This window comes from Zonotrichia albicollis, chromosome 1 (genome assembly GCF_047830755.1).
Source record: "Zonotrichia albicollis isolate bZonAlb1 chromosome 1, bZonAlb1.hap1, whole genome shotgun sequence".
NCBI lineage: Eukaryota > Metazoa > Chordata > Aves > Passeriformes > Passerellidae > Zonotrichia > Zonotrichia albicollis.
In genome coordinates this window covers 155,481,705-155,508,937 of record NC_133819.1, presented here as the reverse complement: position 1 = coordinate 155,508,937, position 27,233 = coordinate 155,481,705, and the positions used below count along the sequence as shown (strand labels likewise).

Here is a 27,233-nt window from a genome sequence, read left to right as displayed (position 1 = left end):
TGGGTGGTTTCACCCCGTTTTTCTGTGTTTTCCCATAGGTACCCGGTGGTTCTGAGGGCTTCGAGCTCCGGGCGGGCTCGGGGGGATTTTGGGGTGATTTTTGGGCTGATTTTGGGCTGATTTTGGGTGGTTTCACCCCATTTTTCTGTGTTTCCCCCATAGGTACCCGGTGATTCTGCGTCGCTTCGAGCTCCGGGCGGGCTCGGGTGATTTTGGGGTGATTTTGGGGTGATTTTGGGGTGATTTTTGGGGTGATTTTGGGGTGATTTTTGGGGAGTTTTCACCCCGTTTTTCCTTCCAGGTACCCGGTGGTGCTGTGAGGGGATCAGGACAGATTTGGGGTGATTTTTGGGCAATTTTTGGGGGGTTTTACCCCGTTTTTCTGTGTTTCCCATAGGTACCCGGTGGTCCTGCGTCGCTTCGAGCTCCGGGCGGGCTCGGGGGGCGCGGGCCGGTACCGGGGGGGGGATGGGGTGGTCCGGGAGCTGCAGTTCCGGGCGCCCACCCAGCTCTCGGTGCTGAGCGAGCGCCGGGCCAGCCGGCCCTATGGGATGGCAGGTGAGAGACCCCCAAAAACACCCAAATTCACCCCAAAATCACCCCAAAAATCCCCCCAAAAATCCCCCCAAAAATCCCCCAAAAATCCCCCAAAAATCCCCCAAAAATCCCCCAAATCCCCTGAGCCACCAGGCCCTACGGGATGGCAGGTGAGAGACCCCAAAAACACCCAAATTCACCCCAAAATCACCCCCAAAAATCCCCCAAATTCCCATAACCCAGGCCCTACGGGATGGCAGGTGAGAGACCCCCAAAAACACCCAAATTCACCCCAAAATCCCCCCAAAAATCCCCCAAATTCCCATAACCCAGGCCCTATGGGATGGCAGGTGAGAGACCCCCAAAAATCCCCTAAAATATCCCCAAAATCCCCCCAAAAATCCCCCCAAAATTGCCCATAACCCAGGCCCTATGGGATGGCAGGTGAGAGACCCCAAAAATACCCAAATTCACCCCAAAATCACCCCCAAAAATCCCCCAAATTCCCATAACCCAGGCCCTATGGGATGGCAGGTGAGAGACCCCCAAAAACACCCAAATTCACCCCAAAATCACCCCAAAAATCCCCCAAATCCCCCATGATCCAGGCCCTATGGGATGGCAGGTGAGAGACCCCCAAAAATACCCAAATTCACCCCAAAATCCCCCCAAAAATCCCCCAAATCCCCCATGATCCAGGCCCTATGGGATGGCAGGTGAGAGACCCCCAAAAATACCCAAATTCACCCCAAAATTCCTTCAAAAATCCCCCAAATTCCCATAACCCAGGCCCTATGGGATGGCAGGTGAGAGACCCCAAAAACACCCAAATTCAACACAAATTCACCCCAAAATCACCTCCAAATCCCCTGAGCCACCAGGCCCTACGGGATGGCAGGTGAGGGACCCCAAAAAATACCCATATTCACCCCAAAGTCCCCCCAAAAATCCCCCAAAATATCCCCCAAATTCCCATAACCCAGGCCCTATGGGATGGCAGGTGAGAGACCCCCAAAAACACCCAAATTCACCCCAAAATCCCCCCAAAAATCCCCCCAAAAATCCCCCAAATCCCCCATGATCCAGGCCCTATGGGATGGCAGGTGAGGGACCCCAAAAACACCCAAATTCACCCCAAAATCCCCCCAAAATCCCCCCAAAAATCCCCCAAATCCCCCATGATCCAGGCCCTATGGGATGGCAGGTGAGAGACCCCCAAAATACCCAAATTCACCCCAAAATCACCCCAAAATCCTCCCCAAATCCCCCAAATCCCCTGAGCCACCAGGCCCTACGGGATGGCAGGTGAGAGACCCCCAAAAATACCCAAATTCACCCCAAAATCCCCCCAAAAGTCCCCTAAAATATCCCCAAAATACCTCCCAAAACACCCCCCAAAATCCCCCAAATTCCCCCCAAATTCCCCCCGCAAATTCCCTCCCCAAAATCCCCCAAATTCCCCCCAAAATCCCCCCCAAACCCCCCCTGACGCCCCCTCTTGCCCAGGGGGGCTCCCGGGGGCGCCGGGGCTGAACCTGCTGCTGCGGAGGGACGGGAGAGTGATCAACCTGGGCGGCAAGAGCTCGGTGTGCGTGGAGCCTGGGGTGAGCCAAAATCCCCCAAAATCACCCCAAAAACATCCCCAAATCCTGCGAAAAAACTGCCCTAAAATTGCACCAAAAACTGCCCCAAAATCACCCCAAAAACTGCCCCAAAATCACCCAAACCCCATCAACCTGGGCGGCAAGAGCTCGGTGTGCGTGGAGCCGGGGGTGAGCCAAAATCCCCCAAAATCACCCCAAAAATAGCCCCAAAATCACCCCAAAAACTGCCCTAAAATTGCACCAAAAACTGCCCCAAAATCACCCAAAAAACCTGGTCAAAATCACCCCAAAAACTGCTCTAAAAGTGCCCCAAAATCACCCAAACCCATCAACCTGGGCAGCAAGAGCTCGGTGTGCGTGGAGCCGGGGGTGAGCCAAAATCCCCCAAAATCACCCCAAAAATATCCCCAAAACCTGCCCTAAAACTGTGCCAAAAACTGCCCCAAAATCACCCCAAAAACTGCTCCAAAACTGCCCCAAAATCACCCAAACCCCATCAACCTGGGCGGCAAGAGCTCGGTGTGCATGGAGCCTGGGGTGAGCCAAAACCCCCCAAAATTACCCCAAAAATAGCCCCAAAATCATCCCTAAACCTGCCCTAAAATCATCCCAAAAACTGCTCCAAAACTACCCAAAAACTGCCCTAAAACTGCCCCAAAATCATCTCAAAAACTGCCAAAAAACTGCCAAAACTGCCCTAAAATCACGCCGAACCCTGACCCAAACTCTGAATCCCCCTGACCCCAAAACCCAAACCCCAAATCCCAAATCCCCCAAACCCCAAATCCCCCAAACCCCAAATCCCCCAAATCCTAAACCCTGACCCCAAACCCCAAATCCCCCAAACCCCAAATTCCCCAAATCCCCCAAACTCCAAACCCCAAATCCCAAATCCCCCAAACCCCAAACCTCAATTCCTGACCCCAAACACCAAATCCCCCAAACTCTAAACCCCAAATCCCCCAAATTCCAAACCCTGACCCCAACCCCAAATCCCAAATCCCAAATCCCAATTCCTGGCCCCAAACCCCAAATCCCCCTGACCCCAAACCCCAAACTCCCCAAATCCCCCAAACCCCAAACTCCCCAAATCCCCCAAACCCCAAACTCCCCAAATCCCCCAAACCCCCAAACCCCAAATCCCCCAAACCCCAAACCCCAATTCCTGACCCCAAACTCCAAACCCCACACCCTGACCCCAAACTCCTCAAATCCCCCAAACCCCAAACTCCCCAAATCCCAAACCCCAAATCCCAAACCCCAAACCCCCAGTCCCTGACCCCAAACCCCAAATCCCCCAAACCCCAAATCCAAATCGCCCAAACCCCCAAACCCCAAATCCCCCAAATCCCCCAAACCCCAAACTCCCCAAATCCCCCGAACCCCAATTCCTGACCCCAAACCCCAAATCCCAAACCCCAAATCTCAAACCCCAAATCCCCCAAACCCCCCAAACCCCAAATCCCCCAAACCCCAAATTCCCAACCCAAAACCCCAATTCCTGACCCAAACCCCAAATCCCCCTGACCCCAAACTCCCCAAATCCCCCAAATCCCCAAATCCCAAACCCTGACCCCAAACTCCTCTAATCCCCCAAACCCCAAACTCCCCAAATCCCACACCCCAAACCCCCAGTCCCTGACCCCAAACCCCAAATCCCCAAACCCCAAACCCCCAAACCCCAAATCCCAAACCCCAAATCCCCCAAACCCCAAACTCCAAACCCCCCAAACCCCAATTTCTGACCCAAATCCCCGAAACCCAATTCCTGACCCCAAACCCCCCAGTCCCTGACCCCAAACCCCAAATCCCCCAAATCCCAATTCCTGACCCCAAACCCCAAACTCCCCAAATCCCCCAAAACCCCCAAATCCCAAACCCCAAACCCCACTCCCTGACCCACCCCCTTTCTCTCCCCACAGGACGTGTTCCGGCTGCTGACCCCGGGCGGGGGCGGGTTCGGCCCCCCCGAGGACGGGGCTGGGGGCGCCCCCCGGGACCCCCCGGACCCCCAGGACCTGTGGGCCCCCCAGGACCCCCAGAACACCCCAAATCCCCCAAATGCCCCAAATTCCCCAAATCCCCCGGCCCCACAGAGCCCACAGGCCCCACAGGCCCCACAGGCCCCGCAGGCCTTCCCGGAGCGCGGCAGCGTCTTCGAGTTCCGCCAGGCGCAGGAGGCCGTGTGAGACCCCAAAGCGGTTGTGGGGCGCCCCATAGCCTGCTGTGGGGCAGGTCAAAACGGTTATGGGGCACCCCATAACCTGCTGTGTGACCCCAAAACGGCTGACACCCCAAACGGCTGTGGGGCGCCCCATAGCCTGCTGTGGGGCAGGCCAAAATGGTTATGGGCACCCCATAACCTCCTGTGGGGCAGCCCCAAACCCCAATGTGTGACCCCAAAACGGTTATGGGGCACCCCAAACCTGCTGTGGGGCAGGCCAAAATGGTTATGGGCACCCCATAACCTGCTATGGGGCAGGCCAAAATGGTTATGGGGCACCCCAAACCTGCTGTGTGACCCCGAAGCGGTTATGGGGCACCCCAAACCTGCTATGGGGCAGGCCAAAACGGTTATGGGGCACCCCATAACCTCCTGTGTGACCCCAAAACGGTTATGGGGTGCCCCAAAACAGTTGTGGGGCACCCCATGACCTGCTATGGGGCACCCCATAACCTGCTGTGTGACCCCGAAGCGGTTATGGGGCGCCCCATAACCTGCTGTGGGGCAGGCCAAAACGGTTATGGGCACCCCATAACCTGCTGTGGCGCTCCCCAAGATGGTTATGGGGCACCCCAAACGGCTGTGGGGCAGGCCAAAATGGTTATGGGCACCCCATAACCTGCTGTGTGACCCCGAAGCGGTTATGGGGCGCCCCATAACCTGCTGTGGGGCAGGCCAAAACAGTTATGGGGCACCCCATAACCTGCTGTGTAACCCTGAAGCGGTTATGGGGCACCCCAAACCTCCTATGGGGCAGGCCAAAACGGTTATGGGGCACCCCATAACCTGCTGTGGGGCAGGCCAAAATGGTTATGGGGCGCCCCATAACCTGCTGTGGGGCAGGCCAAAACAGTTATGGGGCGCCCCATAACCTGCTGTGTGACCCCGAAGTGGTTATGGGGCACCCCATAACCTGCTGTGGGGCAGGCCAAAATGGTTATGGGGCGCCCCAAAACCTGCTGTGTGACCCCAAAACGGCTGACACCCCAAACGGCTGTGGGGCGCCCCATAACCTGCTGTGTGACCCTGAAGCGGTTATGGGGCGCCCCATAACCTGCTGTGGGGCAGGCCAAAACGGTTATGGGGCACCCCATAACCTGCTATGGGGCAGGCCAAAACGGTTATGGGGCACCCATAACCTGCTGTGTGACCCCAAAGCGGTTATGGGGCACCCCAAACCTGCTGTGGGGCAGCTCCAAACCCCACTATGGGGAGCCCCAAACCTGCTATGGGGCAGCTCCAAACCCCGCTATGGGGCAGCTCCCCCAGCGCTGCTATGGGGCAGCCCCACATTGAGAGATAAGCACAGTCCCTAGGGCAGCCCCTGAGCCCGCTATGGGGCAGCCCCTGAGCCCGCTATGGGGCAGCCCCCCACCCACTCCAGCTCTGCACCCCCTCTATGGGGCAGCCTCTGACCCTGCTATGGGGCAGCCCCCCATCCCATCTATGCACTTCCTATAGGGCACCCGCTATGGGGCAGTCCCCCTTTAGATACGCACAGTCTATAGGGCAGCCCCTCACCCAGCTATGGGGCAGCCCCCATCCCATCTATGCACCTGCTATGGGGCAGCCCCTGCCAAACTCTGCTATGGGGCAGCCCCTGACCCCGCTATGGGGCAGCCCCCTAACCCTGCTGTGGGACAGCCCCCTAACCCTGCTATGGGGCAGCCCCTCATTTAGATATGCACAATCCATAGGGCAGCCCCCTAACTCCACTGTGGGGCAGCCCCCAAGCCTGCTATGGGGCAGCCCCCCCTAGATACGCACAGTCTATAGGTCACCCTCCTACCTCTGCTATGGGGCAGCCCTCCATCCCATCTATGCACCTGCTATGGGGCAGCCCCCAAGCCTGCTATAGGGCAGCCCCCTACCTTTAGATACGCACAATCCATAGGGCAGCCCCTCACCCAGCTATGGGGCAGCTCCCTAACCCTGCTATAGGGCAGCGCCTTAACCCTGCTATGGGGCAGCCCCCAACCCTGCTATGGGGCAGCCCCTCATTTAGATACTCACAATCTATAGGGCAGCCCCTGATGCCCCTATGGGACAGCCCCCTGACCCTGCTATAGGGCAGCGCCTTAACCCTGCTATGGGGCAGCCCCCTGACCCTGCTATGGGGCAGCCCCCTGCCTTTAGATACGCACAGTCCATAGGGCAGCCCCCTAACTCCGCTATGGGGCAGCCCCCCATCCCATCTATGCACCTGCTATAGGGCAGCCCCTGCCAAACTCTGCTATGGGGCAGCCCCTGACCCCGCTATGGGGCAGCCCCCTAACCCTGCTATGGGGCAGCCCCTCATTTAGATACTCACAATCTATAGGGCAGCCCCTGATGCCCCTATGGGACAGCCCCCTGACCCTGCTATGGGGCAGCCCCTCCTAGATACGCACAGTCTATAGGGCACCCCCCTAATTCCACTATGGGGCAGCCCCCATCCCATCTATGCACCTGCTATGGGGCAGCCCTGACCCCGCTATGGGGCAGCCCCCAACCCTGCTATAGGGCAGCCCCCTGCCTTTAGATACGCACAGTCCATAGGGCAGCCCCTCACCCAGCTATGGGGCAGCTCCCTAACCCTGCTATGGGGCAGCGCCTTAACCCTGCTATGGGGCAGCCCCCTGCCAAACCCTGCTATGGGGCAGCCCCCCCTAGATACGCACAGTCCATAGGGCAGCCCCCTAACTCCACTATGGGGCAGTCCCCCATCCCATCTATGCACCTGCTATGGGGCAGCCCCTGACCCCGCTATGGGGCAGCCCCCTAACCCTGCTATGGGGCAGCCCCCTACCTTTAGATACGCACAGTCCATAGGGCAGCCCCTCACCCTGCTATAGGGCAGCGCCTTAACCCTGCTATGGGGCAGCCCCCTGACCCTGCTATGGGGCAGCCCCTCATTTAGATACTCACAATCTATAGGGCAGCCCCCCCATCCCATCTATGCACCTGCTATGGGGCAGCCCCCTGACCCTGCTATGGGGCAGCCCCTCATTTAGATACTCACAATCTATAGGGCAGCCCCCCCATCCCCAGCTCAGCCCCTCCATTGGGGGGGCCCAGCTCCCCCCTTTGGGGGTCTCCCCCCCGCTCCCCCCCAGCCTCCAATAAAGCTTCTTGTGCCCCCCAACTCCTGTCTGGTGTCTTGGGGGGGGACAGGGACCCCCCCCCAGCCCCACAGAGCCCCCCAGAGCTCTGCCCCATAGATCTGGGGGGCGAACACCGACCCAGTGACCCCAGATCTGGGAATGTGGGGGGATCCCCCCTGTGCCATGGGGATGTGCCAGCCCCAGCAGAGAGAGGCCGGATCAATACTGGATGGAGGCCAGATCAATGCCGGATCAATGGTGGATCAATGCTGGATCAATACGGGATGGAGGCCAGATCAATGCTGGATCAATGCCGGATCAATGCCAAATCAATGCCAGATCAACGCCTGATCAATGCCGGATCAATGCCTGATCAATGCTGGATCAATACTGGATGGAGGCCAGATCAATGCCGGATCAACACCTGATCAATGCTGGATCAATACTGGATCAACACCTGATCAATGCTGGATCAATACTGGATCAACACCTGATCAATGCTGGATCAATGCCAAATCAATGCCAAATCAATACTGAGCAAATGCTGGATCGATGCCGAATCAGTGCTGGATCAATACTGGATCAACGCTGGGTCAGTGCCAGATCAATGCCAGATCAATGCCTGATCAATGCTGGATTAATGCCGGATCAATACCACATCAATACTAAGCCAATGACAGATTGATGCTGGTTTGATAGTGGATCAATACGAGATCAATGCCGGATCAATGCTGGTTCAATGCTGGATCAATACTGAGCCAATGATGGATCAGCGCCGGATCGATACCGGATCAATGCTGGATCAATACCAGATCAATGCTGGATCAATGCCAGCTCAATATTGGCTCAAAAGTGAGCCAAGACCAGATCAATGCCGAATCAATGCATTCCCATTCCCCATTCCCATTCCCATTCCCATTCCCATTCCCATCCCCATTCCCATTCCCATTCCCCATTCCCATTCCCATTCCCATTCCCATTCCCCATTCCCATCCCCATTCCCCATTCCCATTCCCATTCCCATTCCCCATTCCCATTCCCATCCCCATTCCCATTCCCATTCCCATTCCCATTCCCATTCCCATTCCCATTCCCATTTCCCATTCCCATTCCCATTCCCATTCCCCATTCCCATTCCCCATTCCCATTCCCATTCCCATTCCCATTCCCCATTCCCATTCCCATTCCCCATTCCCATTCCCTTTCCCCATTCCCATTCCCATTCCCATTCCCATTCCCCATTCCCATTCCCATCCCCATTCCCATTCCCATTCCCATTCCCATTCCCCATTCCCATTCCCATTCCCCATTCCCCATTCCCCATTCCCATTCCCCATTCCCATTCCCATTCCCATTCCCCATTCCCATTCCCATTCCCCATTCCCCATTCCCCATTCCCATTCCCCATTCCCATTCCCATTCCCATTCCCATTCCCATCCCCATTCCCATTCCCATTCCCCATTCCCATTCCCCATTCCCATTCCCATTCCCCATTCCCATTCCCATTCCCCATTCCCATTCCCATTCCCATTCCCATTCCCATCCCCATTCCCATTCCCATTCCCCATTCCCATTCCCCATTCCCCATTCCCATTCCCATTTCCCCATCCCCATCCCCATTCCCATCCCCATTCCCATTCCCATTCCCCATTCCCATCCCCATTCCCATTCCCATTCCCCATTCCCCATCCCCATTCCCATTCCCATTCCCATTCCCATCCCCATTCCCATCCCCATTCCCATCCCCATTCCCCATTCCCATCCCCATTCCCATTCCCATTCCCATCCCCATTCCCATTCCCATTCCCCATTCCCCATTCCCATTCCCATTCCCATTCCCCATTCCCATTCCCCATTCCCATTCCCATTCCCCATTCCCATTCCCATCCCCATTCCCATTCCCATTCCCATTCCCCATTCCCATTCCCATTCCCATTCCCATTCCCCATTCCCATTCCCCATTCCCATTCCCATTCCCCATTCCCATTCCCCATCCCCATCCCCATTCCCATTCCCATTCCCCATTCCCATTCCCATTCCCATCCCCATTCCCATTCCCATTCCCATTCCCCATTCCCATTCCCATTCCCCATTCCCATTCCCCATCCCCATTCCCATTCCCCATTCCCATTCCCATTCCCATTCCCATTCCCATTCCCCATTTCCCATTCCCATCCCCATTCCCATTCCCCATTCCCATTCCCATTCCCATTCCCCATTCCCATTCCCATTCCCCATTCCCATTCCCCATTCCCATTCCCATTCCCCATTCCCATTCCCATTCCCCATTCCCATCCCCATTCCCCATTCCCATCCCCATTCCCATTCCCATTCCCATTCCCATTCCCATTCCCATTCCCCATTCCCATCCCCATTCCCATTCCCATTCCCCATTCCCCATTCCCATCCCCATTCCCATTCCCCATTCCCATTCCCATTCCCATTCCCATTCCCATCCCCATTCCCATTCCCATTCCTATTTCCCCATCCCCATCCCCATTCCCATTCCCATTCCTCATCCCCATTCCCATTCCCATTTTCCCATTCCCTGGACAATCAAGTCCCAAACTCAATTAATTTTTTCCAAAATTCCTTCATTCCTTCATCCCGACAGCAGAGCACCAGAGCCAAGCCCGGCTGATGCCAGTGCCCAATCAATGCCGGGCCGATCCCGGATCAATACAGATCAATGCTGGATCAATGCCAGATTAATGCCCAATCTGTGCTGCAATGATTCCCGATCAATGTCAGATTAATAGCAGATCAATACTGCCCCAATACCCGATCAATGCTAGGTCCATCATGGACTGATTCCCAATCAATGTCAGATTAATAGCAGATCAATACTGCCGCAATACCCGATCAATGCTGAGTCCATCATTGACTGATTCCTAATCAATGTCAGATCAATAGCAGGCTGATCCTGCCCCAATACCGGATCAATGTCAGATCAATAGCAGGCTGATCCTGCCCCGATACCAGATCAATGTCAGATCAATATCAGATCAATACTGCCCCAATACCGAATCAATACCAGATCAATAGCAGGCTGATCCTGTGTCAATAAGGGATCAATGATGGATCCATCCTACACTGATATCAAATCAATGTCAGATCAATAGCAGGCTGATCCAGCCCCAATACCAGATCAATGTCAGATCAATAGCAGATCAATACTGCCCCAATACCAGATCAATGTCAGATCAATAGCAGACTGATCCTGCCCCAATACCGGATCAATACCAGATCAATAGCAGGCTGATCCTGCCCCAATACCAGATCAATGTCAGATCAATAGCAGGCTGATCCGGCCCCAATACCAGATCAATGTCAGATCAATAGCAGACTGATCCTGCCTGATCCTGCCCCAATACTGGATCAATACCAGATCAATACTGCACCGATCCTGCACCAATATCGGATCAATCCTGCACCAATATGGGATCAATATTGCCCCGATCCTGCCCCTGCAGTGACCGCTGCTGTGTCCAGAGCAGTGACCGCTGCTGTGTCCAGTGCAGTGTCCAGTGCAGTGTCCAGTGCAGTGACCACTGCTGTGTCCATCCCAGTGTCCACTGCTGTGTCCAGTGCTGTGGCCAGGGCTGTGTCCATCCCAGTGTCCACTGCTGTGGCCAGGGCTGTGTCCAGCCCCATGTCCAGAGTGTGGCCACTCTCAGGTCCGAGCTGTGTCCAGCCCTGTGTCCATCCCTGTGTCCATCCTGGTGTCCATCCTGGTGTCCATCCCCGGTGTCCAGCACTGTGTCCATCCCGGTGTCCAGCCCCATGTCCATCCCAGTGTCCAGTCCCATGTCCACCCCAGTGTCCATCCCGGTTTCCAGCCCTGTGTCCAGCCCTGTGTCCATCACAATGTCCATCCCAATGTCCATCCCTGGTGTCCATCCCAGTGTCCAGCACCATATCCAGCCCTATGTCCAGCCCCGTGTCCATCCCAGTGTCCAGCCCCGTGTCCATCACAATGTCCATCCCAATGTCAATCCCTGGTGTCCATCCCAGTGTCCATCCCGGTGTCCATCCCTGTGTCCATCGCCGTGTCCATCCCAGTGTCCAGCACTGTATCCATCCCAGTGTCCATCCCAGTGTCCATCCTGGTGTCCATCCCAGTGTCCAGCCCTGTGTCCATCCCCATGTCCATCCCAGTGTCCATCCCAGTGTCCATTCCCATGTCCACCCCAGTGTCCATCCCGGTTTCCAGCCCAGTGTCCAGCCCTGTGTCCATCACAATGTCCATCCCAATGTCCATCCCTGGTGTCCATCCCAGTGTCCAGCCCCGTGTCCATCACAATGTCCATCCCAATGTCAATCCCTGGTGTCCATCCCAGTGTCCATCGCCGTGTCCATCCTGGTGTCCATCCCCATGTCCAGCCTGGTGTCCAGAGTGTGGCCACACTCTCAGCTCTGAGCTGTGTCCATCCCGGTGTCCCTCCTGGTGTCCACCCCGGTGTCCATCCCTGTGTCCATCCCGGTGTCCGTCCTGGTGTCCACCCCGGTGTCCAGCGCTGTGTCCGTGCCGGGGTCAGAGGTCAGCAGGCCCCAGGCGCAGCCGCAGGGCCACGGGCAGGTGGTCAGACATTGTGGCCAGCTGGGTGATGACCGAGTACCCGATGACCTCCTGTGGGGACAGAGGGGTCAGGGTGGGGTCACTGGGGTCATGAGGGTCACAGGGGGTTCCCAGTGGTCACTCACAGTGGTCAGTGTGGGGTCACTGGGGTGTTTACTGTGGGGGTCACTGGGAGGTCCCAGTGGTCACTGAGGACACTGGGGGTCACTCACGGTGGCCAGCACGGGGTCACTGGGGGTTCATTGGGGGCGTCCTTGGGGTCCCAGTGGTCACTCACAGGGGTCAGCACGGGGTCACAGGGGTCACTGGGGGGGGTCACTGAGGGGTCACTGGGGAGGGGTCAATGGGGGGTTCACTGGAGGTCCCAGTGGTCACTCACAGTGGACAGCTCCTGGTCACAAGGGTCACTGGGGGGGTCACTGGGGTGTCTCAGTGGTCACTCACAGTGGTCAGCACGGGGTCACAGGGGTGTCCCAGGGGGCTCAATGGGGGTTCAGTGAGGGGTCACTGAGGTCCCAGTGGTCACTCATGGTGGCCAGCATGGGGTCCCAGGGGTCACTGAGGTCCAAGTGGTCACTCATGGTGGCCAGTGCAGTGTCACTGAGGGGTCCCTGGGGTTCCTAGTGGTCACTCATGGTGGCCAGCATGGGGTCCCAGGGGTCACTGAGGTCCCAGTGGTCACTCCTGGTGGCCAGTGTGGGTTCCAGGGGTCACTTACAGTGGCCAGAGTGGGGTCCCAGGGAGGTCAATGGGGGTTCAATGAGGGGTCACTGGGGTCGCAGTGGTCACTCATGGTGGTCAGTGTGGAATCCCAGTGGTCACTGGGGAGTCACTGGGGGGGTCACTGAGGGGTCACTGGAGGGGTCACTGGGGGGTCACTGGGGGGTCACTGGGGAGTCACTGAGGGGTCACTGAGGGGGTCACTGAGGGGTCACTGGGGGGTCATTGGGGGGTCACCGAGGGGGTCACCGAGGGGTCCCAGCGGTCACTCACAGTGGTCAGTGTGGAATCCCAGTGGTCACTGGGGAGTCACTGGGGGGGTCACTGAGGGGTCACTGGGGGTCACTGGGGGGGTCACTGAGGGGTCACTGGAGGGGTCACTGAGGGGTCACTGGGGGGTCACTGGAGGGGTCACTGAGGGGTCACTGGGGGGTCATTGGGGGGGTAACTGAGGGGTCACTGGAGGGGTCACTGGGGGGTCATTGGGGGGTCACGGAGGGGGTCACTGGGGGGTCATTGGGGGGGTCACGGAGGGGGTCACCGAGGGGTCCCAGCGGTCACTCACAGTGGTCAGTGTAGAATCCCAGTGGTCACTGGGGAGTCACTGGGGGGGTCACTGAGGGGTCACTGGGGGGTCATTAGGGGGGGTCAATGAGGGGTCACTGAGGGGTCACTGAGGGGTCATTGGGGGGGTCACGGAGGGGGTCACCGAGGGGTCCCAGCGGTCACTCACAGTGGTCAGCGTGGGCCCCCTCCTCAGCAGCGCTCTGTCCACTCTCCGGCCCTGCCACGGCCGCGGGGCCGTCGGGTCCAGGGCCCCGCAGGACAGGATGGGACCGGCCAGGAACCGCTCGCGTCCCCACGGCTCGGACAGTGTCCTGAGGGACAGGGGGACACGGGGACATGGGGACAGTGTCCTGAGGGACAGAGGGACATGGGGACATGGGGACAGTGTCCTGAGGGACAGGGGGACACGGGGACAGTGTCCTGAGGGACAGGGGGACACAGTGGGACACGGGGACAGTGTCCAGAGGGACAGGGGGACACGGGGACATGGGGACAGTGTCCTGAGGGGACATGGGGACAGTGTCCTGAGGGACAGGGGGACACGGGAACAGTGTCCTGAGGGACAGGGGGACAGTGTCCAGAGGGACAGGGGGACATGGGGACATGGGGACAGTGTCCTGAGGGACAGAGGGACAGTGTCCTGAGGGACAGGGGGACATGGGGACATGGGGACAGTGTCCAGAGGGACAGGGGGACACGGGAACAGTGTCCTGAGGGACAGGGGGACAGTGTCCAGAGGGACAGGGGGACATGGGGACACAGTGGGACATGGGGACAGTGTCCAGAGGGACAGAGGGACAGTGTCCTGAGGGACAGGGGGACATGGGGACAGTGTCCTGAGGGACAGGGGGACAGTGTCCTGAGGGACAGGGGGACATGGGGACAGTGTCCTGAGGGACAGGGGGACAGTGTCCTGAGGGACATGGGGACATGAGGACAGTGTCCAGAGGGACAGAGGGACAGTGTCCTGAGGGACAGTGGGACATGGGGACAGTGTCCAGAGGGGACACGGGGACATGGGGACACAGGACAGGATGGGACCGGCCAGGAACCGCTCGCGTCCCCACGGCTCGGACAGTGTCCTGAGGGACAGAGGGACATGGGGACAGTGTCCTGAGGGACAGGGGGACAGTGTCCTGAGGGACAGGGGGACATGGGGACAGTGTCCTGAGGGACATGGGGACAGTGTCCTGAGGGACATGGGGACAGTGTCCTGAGGGACAGGGGAACAGGGGGACAGTGTCCTGAGGGACAGGGGGACATGGGGACATGGGGACACAGTGGGACACAGTGACAGGGACATGGGGACAGTGTCCTGAGGGGACACGGGGACATGGGGACAGTGTCCTGAGGGACAGAGGGACACAGTGGGACATGGGGACAGACACGGGGACATGGGGACACAGAGGGACATGGGGACACGGGGACGTGGTGGCAGAGGGGCCACGGTGACACAGGCATGGAGGACCCTACCCTCCCCCCCCCGGTGTCCCCCCCTCCGTGTCCCCAGTGTCCCCATTGTCACCTCTTCATCTCCTCAGGGGTGGACACGGGCTCCTCGTAGATCCTGAGGTAATTGAGCAGCGTCCCTGGGGACAGCAGGGGACAGCAGGGGACAGGGAGGGGACAGGGACATGAGTGAGACCCCCGACATGTGGAGGGGACAGGAGGGGACAGGGACATGAGCGGGACAGCGGACACAGGGAGGGGACAGGAGGGGACAGGGAGGGGACAGGGACATGAGCGGGACCGCGGACACAGGGAGGGGACAGGAGGGGACAGGAGGGGACAGGGAGGGGACAGGGACATGAGTGGGACCTCGGACACGCGGAGGAGACAGGGAGGGGACAGGGACATCAACCGGACCCCAGAGGCCAGGAGGGGACAGGGAGGGGACAGGAGGGGACAGGGAGGGGACAGGCACTTAAACGCAACCCCAGGGGCCAGGGAGGGGACAGTGGGCTCCCCAGGCACGGGTAACCACGGGGTCCCCGGCCAGAGGTGACACGGGGGTCCCCGGGGAGGTGACAGCAGGATCCCTGGGGAGGTGACAGCAGGATCCCTGGGGAGGTGACACGGGGGTCCCGGGGAGGTGACACTGGTGTCCCCACCGATGGCCCAGGGCTGCTCCTGGCCCGATTCGCGGCACGCCGGGTCCCAGAACTCCTTGAACAGGGCGTGCCGCCGGTTCTGGCTGTCACCTGCCGGGTACACGGCGCTGCTGTCACCCCCGTGTCCCCCCCCGATGTCCCCCTCTCCCCGTGTGCCACCCCGTGTCCCCCATCCGGCTGCTCTGTCCCCTGCCTGTGTCCCCACAGTGTCCCCTCCGCATCCCCCCGTGTGTCTCTGTCCCTTTGTGTCCCACACCTCTGTCCTCTGTGTCCCCCTGTGTCCCCTGTCCCACTCCCTGCGTGTCCCCCCATGTCCCCCCATGTCCCTCTGTCCCCTGCCCGTGTCCCTTTGTTTCCCACACCTCTGTCCCCTCCTGTGTCCCCCGTGTCCCCCCATGTCCCTCTGTCCCCTGCCCGTGTCCCTTTGTTTCCCACACCTCTGTCCCCTCCTGTGTCCCCCGTGTCCCTCCATGTCCCTCTGTCCCCTGCCCGTGTCCCTTTGTTTCCCACACCTCTGTCCCCTCCTGTGTCCCCCGTGTCCCTCCATGTCCCTCTGTCTCCTGCCCATGTTCCTTCGTGTCTCACACCTCTGTCCCCCATGTCCCCGTCCCCGTGTGTCCCCCCGTGTCCCCCATGTGCCCCCATGTCCCTCTGTCCCGTGTCCCCTCGTGTCCCCTGTCCCCCTCCCATGTCCCCCCCATGTCCCTCTGTCCCCTGCTCGTGTCCCTTTATTTCCCACACCTCTGTCCCCTGCCTGTGTCCCCCTGTGTCCCACACCCCGTCCCCTCCTGTGTCCCCCATGTCCCCCAAACTCCCTGTGTCCCCACAGTGTCCCCTCTGCATCCCCCCATGTCCCCTGTCCCTTCGTGTCCCACACCTCTGTCCTCTGTGTCCCCCCATGTCCCCCCGTGTCCCTCCATGTCCCTCTGTCCCCCTTCCATGTCCCTTCATGTTCCACACCGCTGTTCCTTGTGTCCCCCCGTGTCCCTCTGTCCCCTGCCCATGTCCCCCGTGTCCCACACCTCCGTCCCCTCCTGTGTCCCCCATGTCCCCCATCTCCCTCTGTCCCCTCCCTGTGTCCCCACAGTGTCCCCTCCGCATCCCCCCATGTCCCCCCATGTCCCCCCGTGTCCCTCCATGTCCCTCTGTCCCCTGCCCGTGTCCCTTCATGTTCCACACCGCTGTTCCTTGTGTCCCCCCGTGTCCCTCTGTCCCCTTCCTGTGTCCCGCCGTGTCCCTCTGTCTCCTCCTGTGCCCCCTGTCCGTGTCCCCCCGTGTCCCTCTGTCCCCTTCCTGTGTCCCGCCGTGTCCCACCGTGTCCCTCTGTCCCCTGCCCGTGTCCCCCCCATCCCCCGTGTCCCCTGTCCCCTCCTGTGCCCCCTGTCCGTGTCCCCCCGTGTCCCTCTGTCCCCTGCCCGTGTCCCCCCCATCCCCCGTGTCCCCTGTCCCCACCGCGGGAGCAGTTGTCGAAGTTGAGGTCCCCGCAGAGGACATCGAAGGCCACCAGGTCTCCAGGCCGGTGCTGGCCATCCCGGAACTCCCGGAGCCACTGGAGCACGCAGGACAGCTGCTGGTCACGGATGGTGGCATCGGCTGGGACAGGGACACGGGGACATCATGGGGACATCATGGGGACATCATGGGGACAGGGACAGACACAGGGACACAGGGACAGACACAGGGACAGCTGCTCATCATGGATGGTGGCATTGGCTGGGACAGGGACACAGGGACATCATGGGGACATGGGGACATCATGGGGACATTGGGACACAGGGACAGACACAGAGACAGCTGCTGGTCACGGATGGTGGCATCGGCTGGGACAGGGACATGGGGACATCATGGGGACATGGGGACATCATGGGGACAGGGACAGACACAGGGACACAGGGACGTGGACATGGGGACAGGGACAGACACAGGGACAGACACAGGGACAGCTGCTCATCATGGATGGTGGCATCGGCTGGGACAGGGACATGGGGACATCATGGGGACATGGGGACATCATGGGGACAGGGACAGACACAGGGACACAGGGACAGACACAGGGACATGAACATGGGGACAGGGACAGACACTGGGACAGACACAGGGACAGCTGCTGGTCACAGATGGTGGCATCGGCTGGGACAGGGACATGGGGACATCATGGGGACATGGGGACATCATGGGGACAGGGACAGACACAGGGACACAGGGACAGACACAGGGACATGAACATGGGGACAGGGACAGACACAGGGACAGACACAGGGACAGCTGCTGGTCACGGATGGTGGCATCGGCTGGGACAGGGACATGGGGACATCATGGGGACATGGAGACATCATGGGGACATGGACTGACACAGGGACAGGGACAGACACAGGGACAGCTGCTAGTCACAGACGGTGGCATCAGCTGGGACAGGGACATGGAGACATCATGGGGACAGGGACATGGGGACATGGGGACACAGGGACACGTACAGACACTGGGACAGGGGCATGGGACATGGGGACATGGGGACATGGGGACATGGGGACATGGGGACATCATGGGGACATGGACTGACACAGGGACAGACACAGGGACAGCTGCTAGTCACAGACGGTGGCATCAGCTGGGACAGGGACATGGAGACATCATGGGGACATGGACATGGGGACAGGGACAGACACAGAGACAGACACAGGGACAGCTGCTGGTCACGGATGGTGGCATCGGCTGGGACAGGGACACGGGGACATCATGGGGACATCATGGGGACATCATGGGGACATCATGGGGACAGGGACAGACACAGGGACACAGGGACAGACACAGGGACATGAACATGGGGACAGGGACAGACACAGGGACGGACACAGGGACAGCTGCTGGTCACAGATGGTGGCATCGGCTGGGACAGGGACATCATGGGGACATCATGGGGACATCATGGGGACAGGGACAGACACAGGGACACAGGGACAGACACAGGGACATGGACATGGGGACAGGGACAGACACAGGGACAGACACAGGGACAGCTGCTGGTCACAGATGGTGGCATCGGCTGGGACAGGGACATCATGGGGACATCATGGGGACATCATGGGGACATGGGGACACAGGGACGGACACAGGGACAGCTGCTGGTCACAGATGGTGGCATCGGCTGGGACAGGGACACAAGGACATCATGGGGACATCATGGGGACAGGGACAGACACAGGGACGGACACAGGGACAGCTGCTGGTCACAGATGGTGGCATCGGCTGGGACAGGGACACAGGGACATCATGGGGACATCATGGGGACAGGGACAGACACAGGGACGGACACAGGGACAGCTGCTGGTCACGGATGGTGGCATCGGCTGGGACAGGGACACGGGGACATCATGGGGACATCATGGGGACATCATGGGGACATGGACTGACACAGGGACAGGGACAGATACAGGGACAGTTGCTTGTCATGGGTGGTGGCATCAGCTGGGACAGGGACATGGGGACATCATGGGGACATGGACATGGGGACACGGGGACACAGGGACACGTACAGACACTGGGACAGGGGCATGGGACATGGGACACGGGACATGGGGACATGGGGACATGGGGACATGGGGACATGAGTACATGGGGACATGGACACGGGGACACATACAGACACAGGGGTAGGAACACAGGGACATAGGGACACGTATGGACACTGGGACAGGGACACGGGACATGGGGACATGGGGACGTGGGCATGGGGACACGGGGACACATCCAGATACAGGAATGGGGACATGAGGACATGGGGGCATGGACATGGGGACATGGACAGACACCAGGACAGGGACACAGGACATGGGGACATGGGGACAGACAGTGATGGGGACACAGGGACACACAGGTGTATATGGACAATGGGGGACATGGGGACACAGAGGGACAGACGCCGGGACACTGGGGACAGGGGGACACAGACACATGGGTGCAAGGGAACACAGACACGAGGACATGGGGACAGGGGGACACACAGATACTTGGGGACATGGGGACACATGAACACAGACACGAGGACATGGGGACAGGGGGACACACAGACACTTGGGGACATGGGGACACATGAACACGGACACAAGGACACGGGGACAGGGGGACACACAGATACTTGGGGACATGGGGACACATGAACACAGACACAAGGACACAAGGACATGGGGACGGGGGGACACACAGATACTTGGGGACATGGGGACACATGAACACGGACACAAGAACATGGGGACAGGGGGACACACAGACACTTGGGGACATGGGGACACATGAACAGAGACGCAAGGACACAAGGACATGGGGACACACGGACACACACATGGGGGCGCGTGGACAGATGGACACACAGATGTGGTGGGAAACAAACACCTGGACACAGCAGGACAAGGACACCTGGACACACCTGGACAACACCCCAAGGACCCAACACCCCGAGGCCCCCCAATGTCCCCCCCAGTGTCCCCCCACGCCGTCACCGTGTCCCCACTCACCCGCGGGCGCCTGCAGGTGGGTGCAGCCCAGGTACCCCACGACGCGCCGGCCTCTCCCCATCCCCAACAGCACCTGGCGGGGACACCAACCCCATGTCACATGTCACCTCAGCCCCGTGTCACCCCCTCAGGTGTCCCCCCAGGTGTCGCCCCCTCACCTGTGCCACCAGCAGCCCCTTGTTGGCCAGCGCGTCCTCGCGGGCGGCGTTGGGGAAGGGCAGGAAGCGGGCGGCCAGCAGCGGGAAGCGGCTGCCCAGGAGGAGCCCGCTGCCCAGCGCCCGCAGCCGCCCGCAGCGCCACCCGCCCGGGCCCACGCCCCACAGCACGTGCGGGAAGCGCCGCCCCAGCTGCCGGCGCAGCGCGGCGGCCGCGGCGCCGTCAAACACCTCCTGCAGGCACACGAAGTCCACGTCCGGCGGGATGTGGGCGCTCAGTACCGGGGGCATGGGGTCGGCCAGTGGGATCGGCCGCTCCGGCCCCGGGCTGGACATTGGGCATGGAGTGGCTCCCAGGGTTGGGGTGGTCATGGGCATTGGGTTGGTCATCGGTGTTGGGTTGGTCATTGGAGTTGGGTTGGTCATCCATGTTGAGTTGGTCATTGGTGTTGGGTTGGTCATCGCTGTTGGGTTGGTCATCCATGTTGAGTTGGTCATTGGAGTTGGATTGGTCATCCATGTTGAGTCGGTCATTGGTGTTGGGTTGGTCATTGGAGTTGGGTTGGTCATCCATGTTGAGTCAGTCATTGGTGTTGGGTTGGCCCTCAGTCTTGAGTTGGTCATTGGTGTTGGGTTGGTCATCCATGTTGAGTTGGTCATTGGAGTCGGGTTGGTCATCCGTGTTGAGTCGGTCATTGGAGTTGAGTTGTCCATCAACGTTGGGTTGTCCATCAATGTTGGGTTGGTCACCCATGTTGAGTTGTCCATAAATGTTGGGTTGGTCACCCATGTTGAGTCAGTCATTGCAGCTGGGTTGGTCATCCATGTTGGGTTGCCCATGGGTGTTGGGTTGCCCACCGGCATCTCCGCCCATTCCATCGTGCCGTCCACTGTCTCCGCCGGCCCGGCCACCCTCCACGCGTCCCCCCTGGCATCCCCACCCGGGTGCCCCCTCGCCGCGGTGCCCCCGTACCCGCGGCCCCTCCGCGGCTCCAGCAGCCCACGCCGGTGTCCGGCCGGCTCCGCGGGCGCTCCGGCCGCCAGCGCCCGCCCGATGAGCGCCGCCCGGCGCCGCGTGTCGCTCAGGTTGCTGAAGCGCGCCAGCCCGCTGGGCAGCAGGCACACGTTGGCCGTCAGGAAGGTGAAGCCGCGCGCTCGCCGCGGGTCCCAGGGCTCGGCCGTGGCCGTGCTGACTGTGTGCTGGTGGACAAATGACCGGCGCTTGGCCTGAGCCGGCAGCCACAGCAGCAGCCCCAGCAGTGCCGGTGGCAGCGCCAGCACCAGCGCCAGCACCAGCGCCAGAACCAGCACCGGTGCCAGCAGCACCCGGGCACCCACGGCCAGGCATTGCCAGGCCCGGTGCCGCCGCCAGCGTGCCCGCTGCGCCGTGGTGGGCACCAGCAGCGCCAGCAGCCAGTCCAGTGCCCAGTACCCGGGGGTCAGCAGCACTTCGGCCACTGCGGCCACGGCAGCCAGTGTCCAGCTGGGGAAGGGGGTGTCCGGCAGAGTGGACGGGGGTGGCCACGGCATTGGGGTGTCCCCGGTGTCGCCCTGGAGGGGTTGGGAGGCTTGGAGGCAGATGGCACAACCTGTGGGGAGAGGTCTCGGTGAGGGGAGGGGGACCCTGGGCATGTCCCTGTCACCGGATGGAGCGGGACCCTCCGTGACCCGCGTGCCACCGTGGGAAAATGGGGCCTGACCCCCTCGGGGAGTCCTGGTCAGCGTGGGACACTCCTGTGGCCGGAGTGCGACCCGTCCCCATCCAGGCCACCACCGTGGGCACGTCCCAGGACCCCCCCCAAATCGCAAATCCCCGTGGGAAACTCACGCGGCCGCAGCGCGACCCCCCCGCACCATCCCGGCCACCGTGGGAAACTCCTGCGGCCACCGTGGGAATGTCCGGTGGGAGTGTCCCCTGGCCGGGCCATCCCCCGCGTCCCCGGTGCCACCGTGGGAATGTCCCCAGCGGTCACCGTGGGAATGTCCAGCGGCAATGCAATGTCCCCTGCCCGGGATCCTCCCCCTGTCCGGATGGGGGTGACGGACACGGGGACCCCTCCCCTCCCTCTCGGTGTCCCCTCCCCGGGACCCCCGAGGCCACCTCAGGTGGGCGGGGACGCTCCGGTCCCCACCTGCGCCCCCAGCCCCGCCCCCTCCGCAGCCCCCCCCTCACCTGTGCCCGGGTTTGGGGGGGTCTGGAGGCACCGGGACCCTGCTCAGGGCGAGGCAGGACAGGTGAGGCCCGAACCTTGAGCCCGGCCAGGTGAGCCCAGGCCCCTCCCCTTGGCCAGGTGAGTCCCGGCTCCTCCCCTTGGCCAGGTGAGTCCTGATCCTGTCCAGGTGAGCCCAGGCCCCGCCCCTTGTCCAGGTGAGTCCTGGTGGATCAGCCTGGCCAGGTGAGTCCTGGTGGATCAGCCTGGCCAGGTGAGTCCTAGCCCCTCCCCTTGTCCAGGTGAGTCCTGGTGGATCAGCCTGTCCAAGTGAGTCCCAGCCCCTCCCCTTGGCCAGGTGAGTCCTGACCCCATCCAGGTGAGCCCAGGCCCCTCCCCTTGTCCAGGTGAGTCCTGGTGGATCAGCCTGTCCAGGTGAGTCCCGGCCCCTGATCCTGTCCAGGTGAGTCCTGATCCTGTCCAGGTGAGCCCAGGCCCCTCCCCTTGTCCAGGTGAGTCCCAGCCCCTCCCCTTGGCCAGGTGAGTCCTGTCCGGCCAGGCTGGCCTGACAGGTTTGGCAGCTCTGAGCCCCCAGGGCCGGACACTGAACGCGGTCAGTGACACCTCACCTGGGCAGGTAACACCTCACCTGGGCCAATAAAACCTCACCTGGGCAGGTGAGACATCACCTAGGCCAATAAAACCTCACCTGGGCCACTGACAGCTCACCTGGGCCACTGACAGCTCACCTGGGCAGGTGATTCCTGCCTGACTCCTGCCCCAATTCTTCCCAGATCCTGCTGACTCTGCAGCTGCCCAACCCCAGCATGGGATGGAGCCGGACACTGGGGACACTGGGGGAACTGGGAATGCTGGGGACACTGGGGGCACTGGGGCACTGGGGACACTGGGGGCACTGGGGATGCCGGCCATACTGGGGTCACTGGGGATAATGGGACACTGGGGGCACTGGGGACACTGGGAATGCTGGGGACACTGGGGATACTGGGGACACTGGGGGACACTGGGAATGCTGGGGACACTGGGGACACTGGGGCACTGGGGATACTGGGGATACTGGGGACACTGGGGACACTGGGAATACTGGAAGTAGGGGACAGTGGGGGCACCGAGGTTACTGGGAATGCTGGGGACACTGGGGACACTGGGGACACTGGGAATGCTGGGGACACTGGGGACACTGGGGACACTGGGGACACTGGGGCACTGGGGGCATTGGTGGCACTGGGAGTTCTGTGAGTCCTGGGGACACTGGGGGTACTGGGGACACTGGGGTACTGGGAATGCTGGGGACAGTGGGAATGCTGGGGACACTGGGGATGCTTGGGGCACTGGGGACACTGGGGACACTGGGAATACTGGAAGTAGGGGACACTGGGGGCACCGAGGTTACTGGGAATGCTGGGGACACTGGGAATGCAGGGGACAATGGGACACTGGGGACACTGGGGACACTGGGGGCACTGGGGGAACTGGGAATGCTGGGGATACTGGGGATACTGGGGGCACTGGGGATACTGGGGACAGTGGGACACTGGCAGTCCTGGGGACACTGGGAATACTGGAAGTACAGGACACTGGGGGCACCGAGGTTACTGGGAATGCTGGGGACACTGGGACACTGGGGACATTGGGGATGCCGGCCATACTGGGGTCACTGGGGATAATGGGACACTGGGGACACTGGGGGAACTGGGAATGCTGGGGACACTGGGCATAATAGGACACTGGGGACACTGGGGACAATGGGGACACTGGGGACACTGGCCATACTGGGGTCACTGTGTCACCCACAGGGGTCCCCCCAGCCCCAGGTCACCCCTGGGTGCCGTGGGTGGCAGCGCTGGCAGTGCCACCAGGTGACACCGGCCAGGTGTGGCACCTCCGGCCATGGGACAGCCCCGACACCCACGGCACCGAATCTGTGTCACCTGAGCCTGCGGGGACTGTCCCCATGTCCCCAGTGTCCCCCCAGAGGGGTCCCAGTGTCCCCAGTGTCCCACAGTGTCCCCAGTGCCCACCCAGTGTCCCCAGTGTCCCCAGTGTCCCCAGTGCCCACCCAGTGTCCCCAGTGTCCACCCAGTGTCCCCAGTGTCCCCAGTGTCCCCCAGTGTCCCCGGTGTCCCCAGTGCCCACCCAGTGTCCCCAGTGTCCCCCAGTGTCCCCCAGTGTCCCCCAGTGTCCCCAGTGCCCACCCAGAGGGGTCCCAGTGCCCCCAGTGTCCCCAGTGTCCACCCAAAGGATTCCAGTGTCCCCAGTGTCCCCAGTGTCCCCAGTGTCCCCAGTGTCCACCCAGAGGGGTCCCAGTGTCCCCAGTGTCCACCCAGTGTCCCCCAGTGTCCCCAGTGCCCACCCAGTGTCCCCAGTGTCCCCCAGTGTCCACCCAGTGTCCCCCAGTGTCCCCAGTGTCCACCCAAAGTGTTCCAGTGTCCCCAGTGCCCACCCAGTGTCCCCCAGTGTCCCCAGTGCCCACCCAAAGGGTTCCAGTGCCCCCAGTGTCCACCCAGTGTCCCCCAGTGTCCCCAGTGTCCACCCAAAGTGTTCCAGTGTCCCCAGTGCCCACCCAGTGTCCCCCAGTGTCCCCAGTGTCCCCCAGTGTCCCCCAGTGTCCCCCAGTGTCCCCAGTGTCCCCCTGTGTCCACCCAGTGTCCCCAGTACCCACCCCTCAAGCCAGGGGTGTCACCAGGCTCTGTCCCAGTACCGGGGGCGGTGGCACATGGCCCGTGCTGGCCCGGTGACACCGGGATTGTCCCCTCGGTGCCGGCAGTGTCACCCCCATTGTCCCCACGGTCCTGGCAGTGTCACCCCCATTGTCCCCGCGGTCCTGGCAGTGTCACCCCCATTGTCCCCACGGTGCCGGCAGTGTCACCCCCATTGTCCCCGCGGTGCCGCCTTCTCTCGGGTGTGGCGGCCGTGTCCCTTGCTGTGCCCGGGGGGCACAGGTGACACCACGAGTGACACCACGAGTGGCACCGCGCCGCGGTGGCCCGAGGGCTGGGCAGGACCCGCGCCAGCTCCGGGCCCGTCCCGGTTCCCGGTTCCCGGTTCCCCGTTCCCATTTCCCGATTCCCAGTTCCCATTTCCCGGTTCCCGGTTCCCATTTCCCCGTTCCCAGTTCCCATTTCCCGGTCCCCTCCAGTGCCACTTGTCGCCGCCACCTTCCTGCCACCCCCTCACCTCCGCACGCCGCCATCGGGGCCACCACCGGGGCCACCACCGGGGCCACAACCGGGAGCCACCGGAGCCACCACCGGGAGCCACCGGAGCCACCACCGGGGCCACCACCGGGAGCCACCGCCGGCGGCCGCAGGTGACAAACAAAACATCCGCCGGCCGCGGGGTCACCGCGGCGCCGCCCGGTGTCGCGTTCCTGTCGCGCTGCGTGGCCGGACACGGGGCCACCCCCGGGACACGGACACGGTGCCACCCCCGGGACACGGACACGGTGCCACCCCCGGGACACCGAGGCCACCTCCGGACACGGGGCCACCCCCGGGACACGGACACGGGGCCAGCCCCGGGACTCCGAGGCCACCTCTGGACACGGTGCCACCCCCGGACACGGTGCCACCCCCGGGACACGGACACGGTGCCACAGCCCCCCCCGGGCCACCAGTGCCACCCCCGGGACACGGACACGGTGCCACAGCCCCCCCCGGGCCACCAGTGCCACCCCCGGGACATGGACACGGTGCCACCCCCGGACACGGTGCCACCCCCGGGACACGGACACGGTGTCAGCCCAGGGACACGGTGCCACCCCCGGGACACGGACACGGGGCCACCCCCGGACACGGTGCCACCCCCCGGACACGGACACGGTGCCAGCCCCGGGACACGGACACGGTGCCACCCCCGGGACACGGTGCCACCTCCGGGACACGGTGCCACCCCCGGACACGGACACGGTGCCACAGCGTCCCCCGGGACACCGGAGCCACCCCCGGGACACGGACACGGTGCCACCCCTGGGACACGGACACGGTGCCACCCCCGGACACGGTGCCACCCCCGGACACGGACACGGTGTCACAGGCCCCCCTCGGGCCACCAGTGCCACCCCCGGGACACGGACACGGTGCCACCCCTGGGACACGGACACGGTGCCACCCACGGACACGGTGCCACCCCCGGGACACCGAGGCCACATGGCCGCCACCGCCGCCGCCAGGTGTGGCCGGACCGGTTCTCCCGGTAGCCCCAAGGGGCTGTGGTGGCACCTGGGTGGCAGCGGTGGCACCTGGGCCACCCCACAACACCCCCTCACCTGCCCAGGTGACACTGTGTGTGTGTGGGGGGTGGCCCGAGCTGTCCCTGTCCCCTTCCCTGTCCCCTCCCCTGTCCCCTTCCCTGTCCCCTTCCCTGTCCCCTTCTCTGTCCCCTTCTCTGTCCCCTCCATTTCCTTTTCCCGCCACCGCAGCGAGCGGACTCACGGCGGGGAGGGTCGGCTCCGTGTCCCCCCCTCTCTCCCCCGGACCCCCAAACCCCCAGACCTCGGTCTGTGTCACCCCCTGTCCCCTCCTGTCACCCCCTGTCCCCTCCTGTCCCCTCCCGTCACCTCCCGTCGCTCCCTAAGGGGACACGGAATGTGACAGGGAAGGGGACACGGGAGGGGACACGGGAGGGGACAGGGGAGGGGACACCCCCCGACCACCCCCCCGGGACCCCCCGGTGACCTCGGTGTGGGTCCGCGGCTCCGTTGTTGTTGTCGCCTCCAGAAGCGAAAGGAAAAGCGCGGCCAAAAGCGAAAGGAAAAGCGCCGTGACCCCCCCAGTCCAGCCGTGACCCCCCCGGGGCCGCCGTGACCCCCTCAGGGTGGTCGTGACCCCCCCAATATAGTTGTGACCCCCTCAGGGTGGTGGTCGTGACGCCCCCAGTCCAGCCGTGACCCCCCCAGTATGGCCGTAGACCCTCCAGTACGATGCCCCCAGTATGGTCATGATGCCCCCCCAGTACGGCTGTGACCCCTC

General features: G+C 61.8%; 2 protein-coding genes across 5 annotated transcripts in view; one reads left to right on the top strand and one right to left on the bottom strand.

Annotated features, from left to right (window-relative positions):
* OPLAH (5-oxoprolinase, ATP-hydrolysing) overlaps positions 1–4,584 on the top strand; it is a 66,764-nt gene extending 62,180 nt beyond the window's left edge. The window contains 3 exon segments of the mRNA XM_074558844.1: positions 398–558; positions 2,044–2,141; positions 4,064–4,584. Coding sequence (XP_074414945.1) covers positions 398–558; positions 2,044–2,141; positions 4,064–4,330 — 526 coding nt within the window. The 3' untranslated portion in view covers positions 4,331–4,584.
* Positions 4,585–11,065: 6,481 nt separating this feature from the next.
* On the bottom strand, positions 11,066–26,983 carry LOC141731824 (uncharacterized). Of its 4 annotated transcripts, none has more exons than XM_074558828.1 (8): positions 26,940–26,983; positions 20,096–21,681; positions 19,938–20,010; positions 16,879–17,019; positions 15,427–15,516; positions 14,841–14,904; positions 13,482–13,626; positions 11,066–12,079 (listed from the first exon to the last, which is right to left on the bottom strand). In XM_074558828.1, the coding sequence occupies exons 2-8, from the start codon at positions 21,620–21,622 to the stop codon at positions 11,984–11,986; spliced, it is 2,136 nt and encodes a 711-aa protein (XP_074414929.1). In that variant the 5' UTR covers positions 21,623–21,681; positions 26,940–26,983; the 3' UTR covers positions 11,066–11,983. The 4 variants fall into 4 exon arrangements, with proteins under 4 accessions (XP_074414929.1, XP_074414919.1, XP_074414936.1 ...); XM_074558818.1 differs by lacking the exon at positions 26,940–26,983 and adding an exon at positions 25,441–25,498; XM_074558835.1 differs by lacking the exon at positions 26,940–26,983 and adding an exon at positions 22,266–22,394.
* Positions 26,984–27,233: the final 250 nt, after the last annotated feature.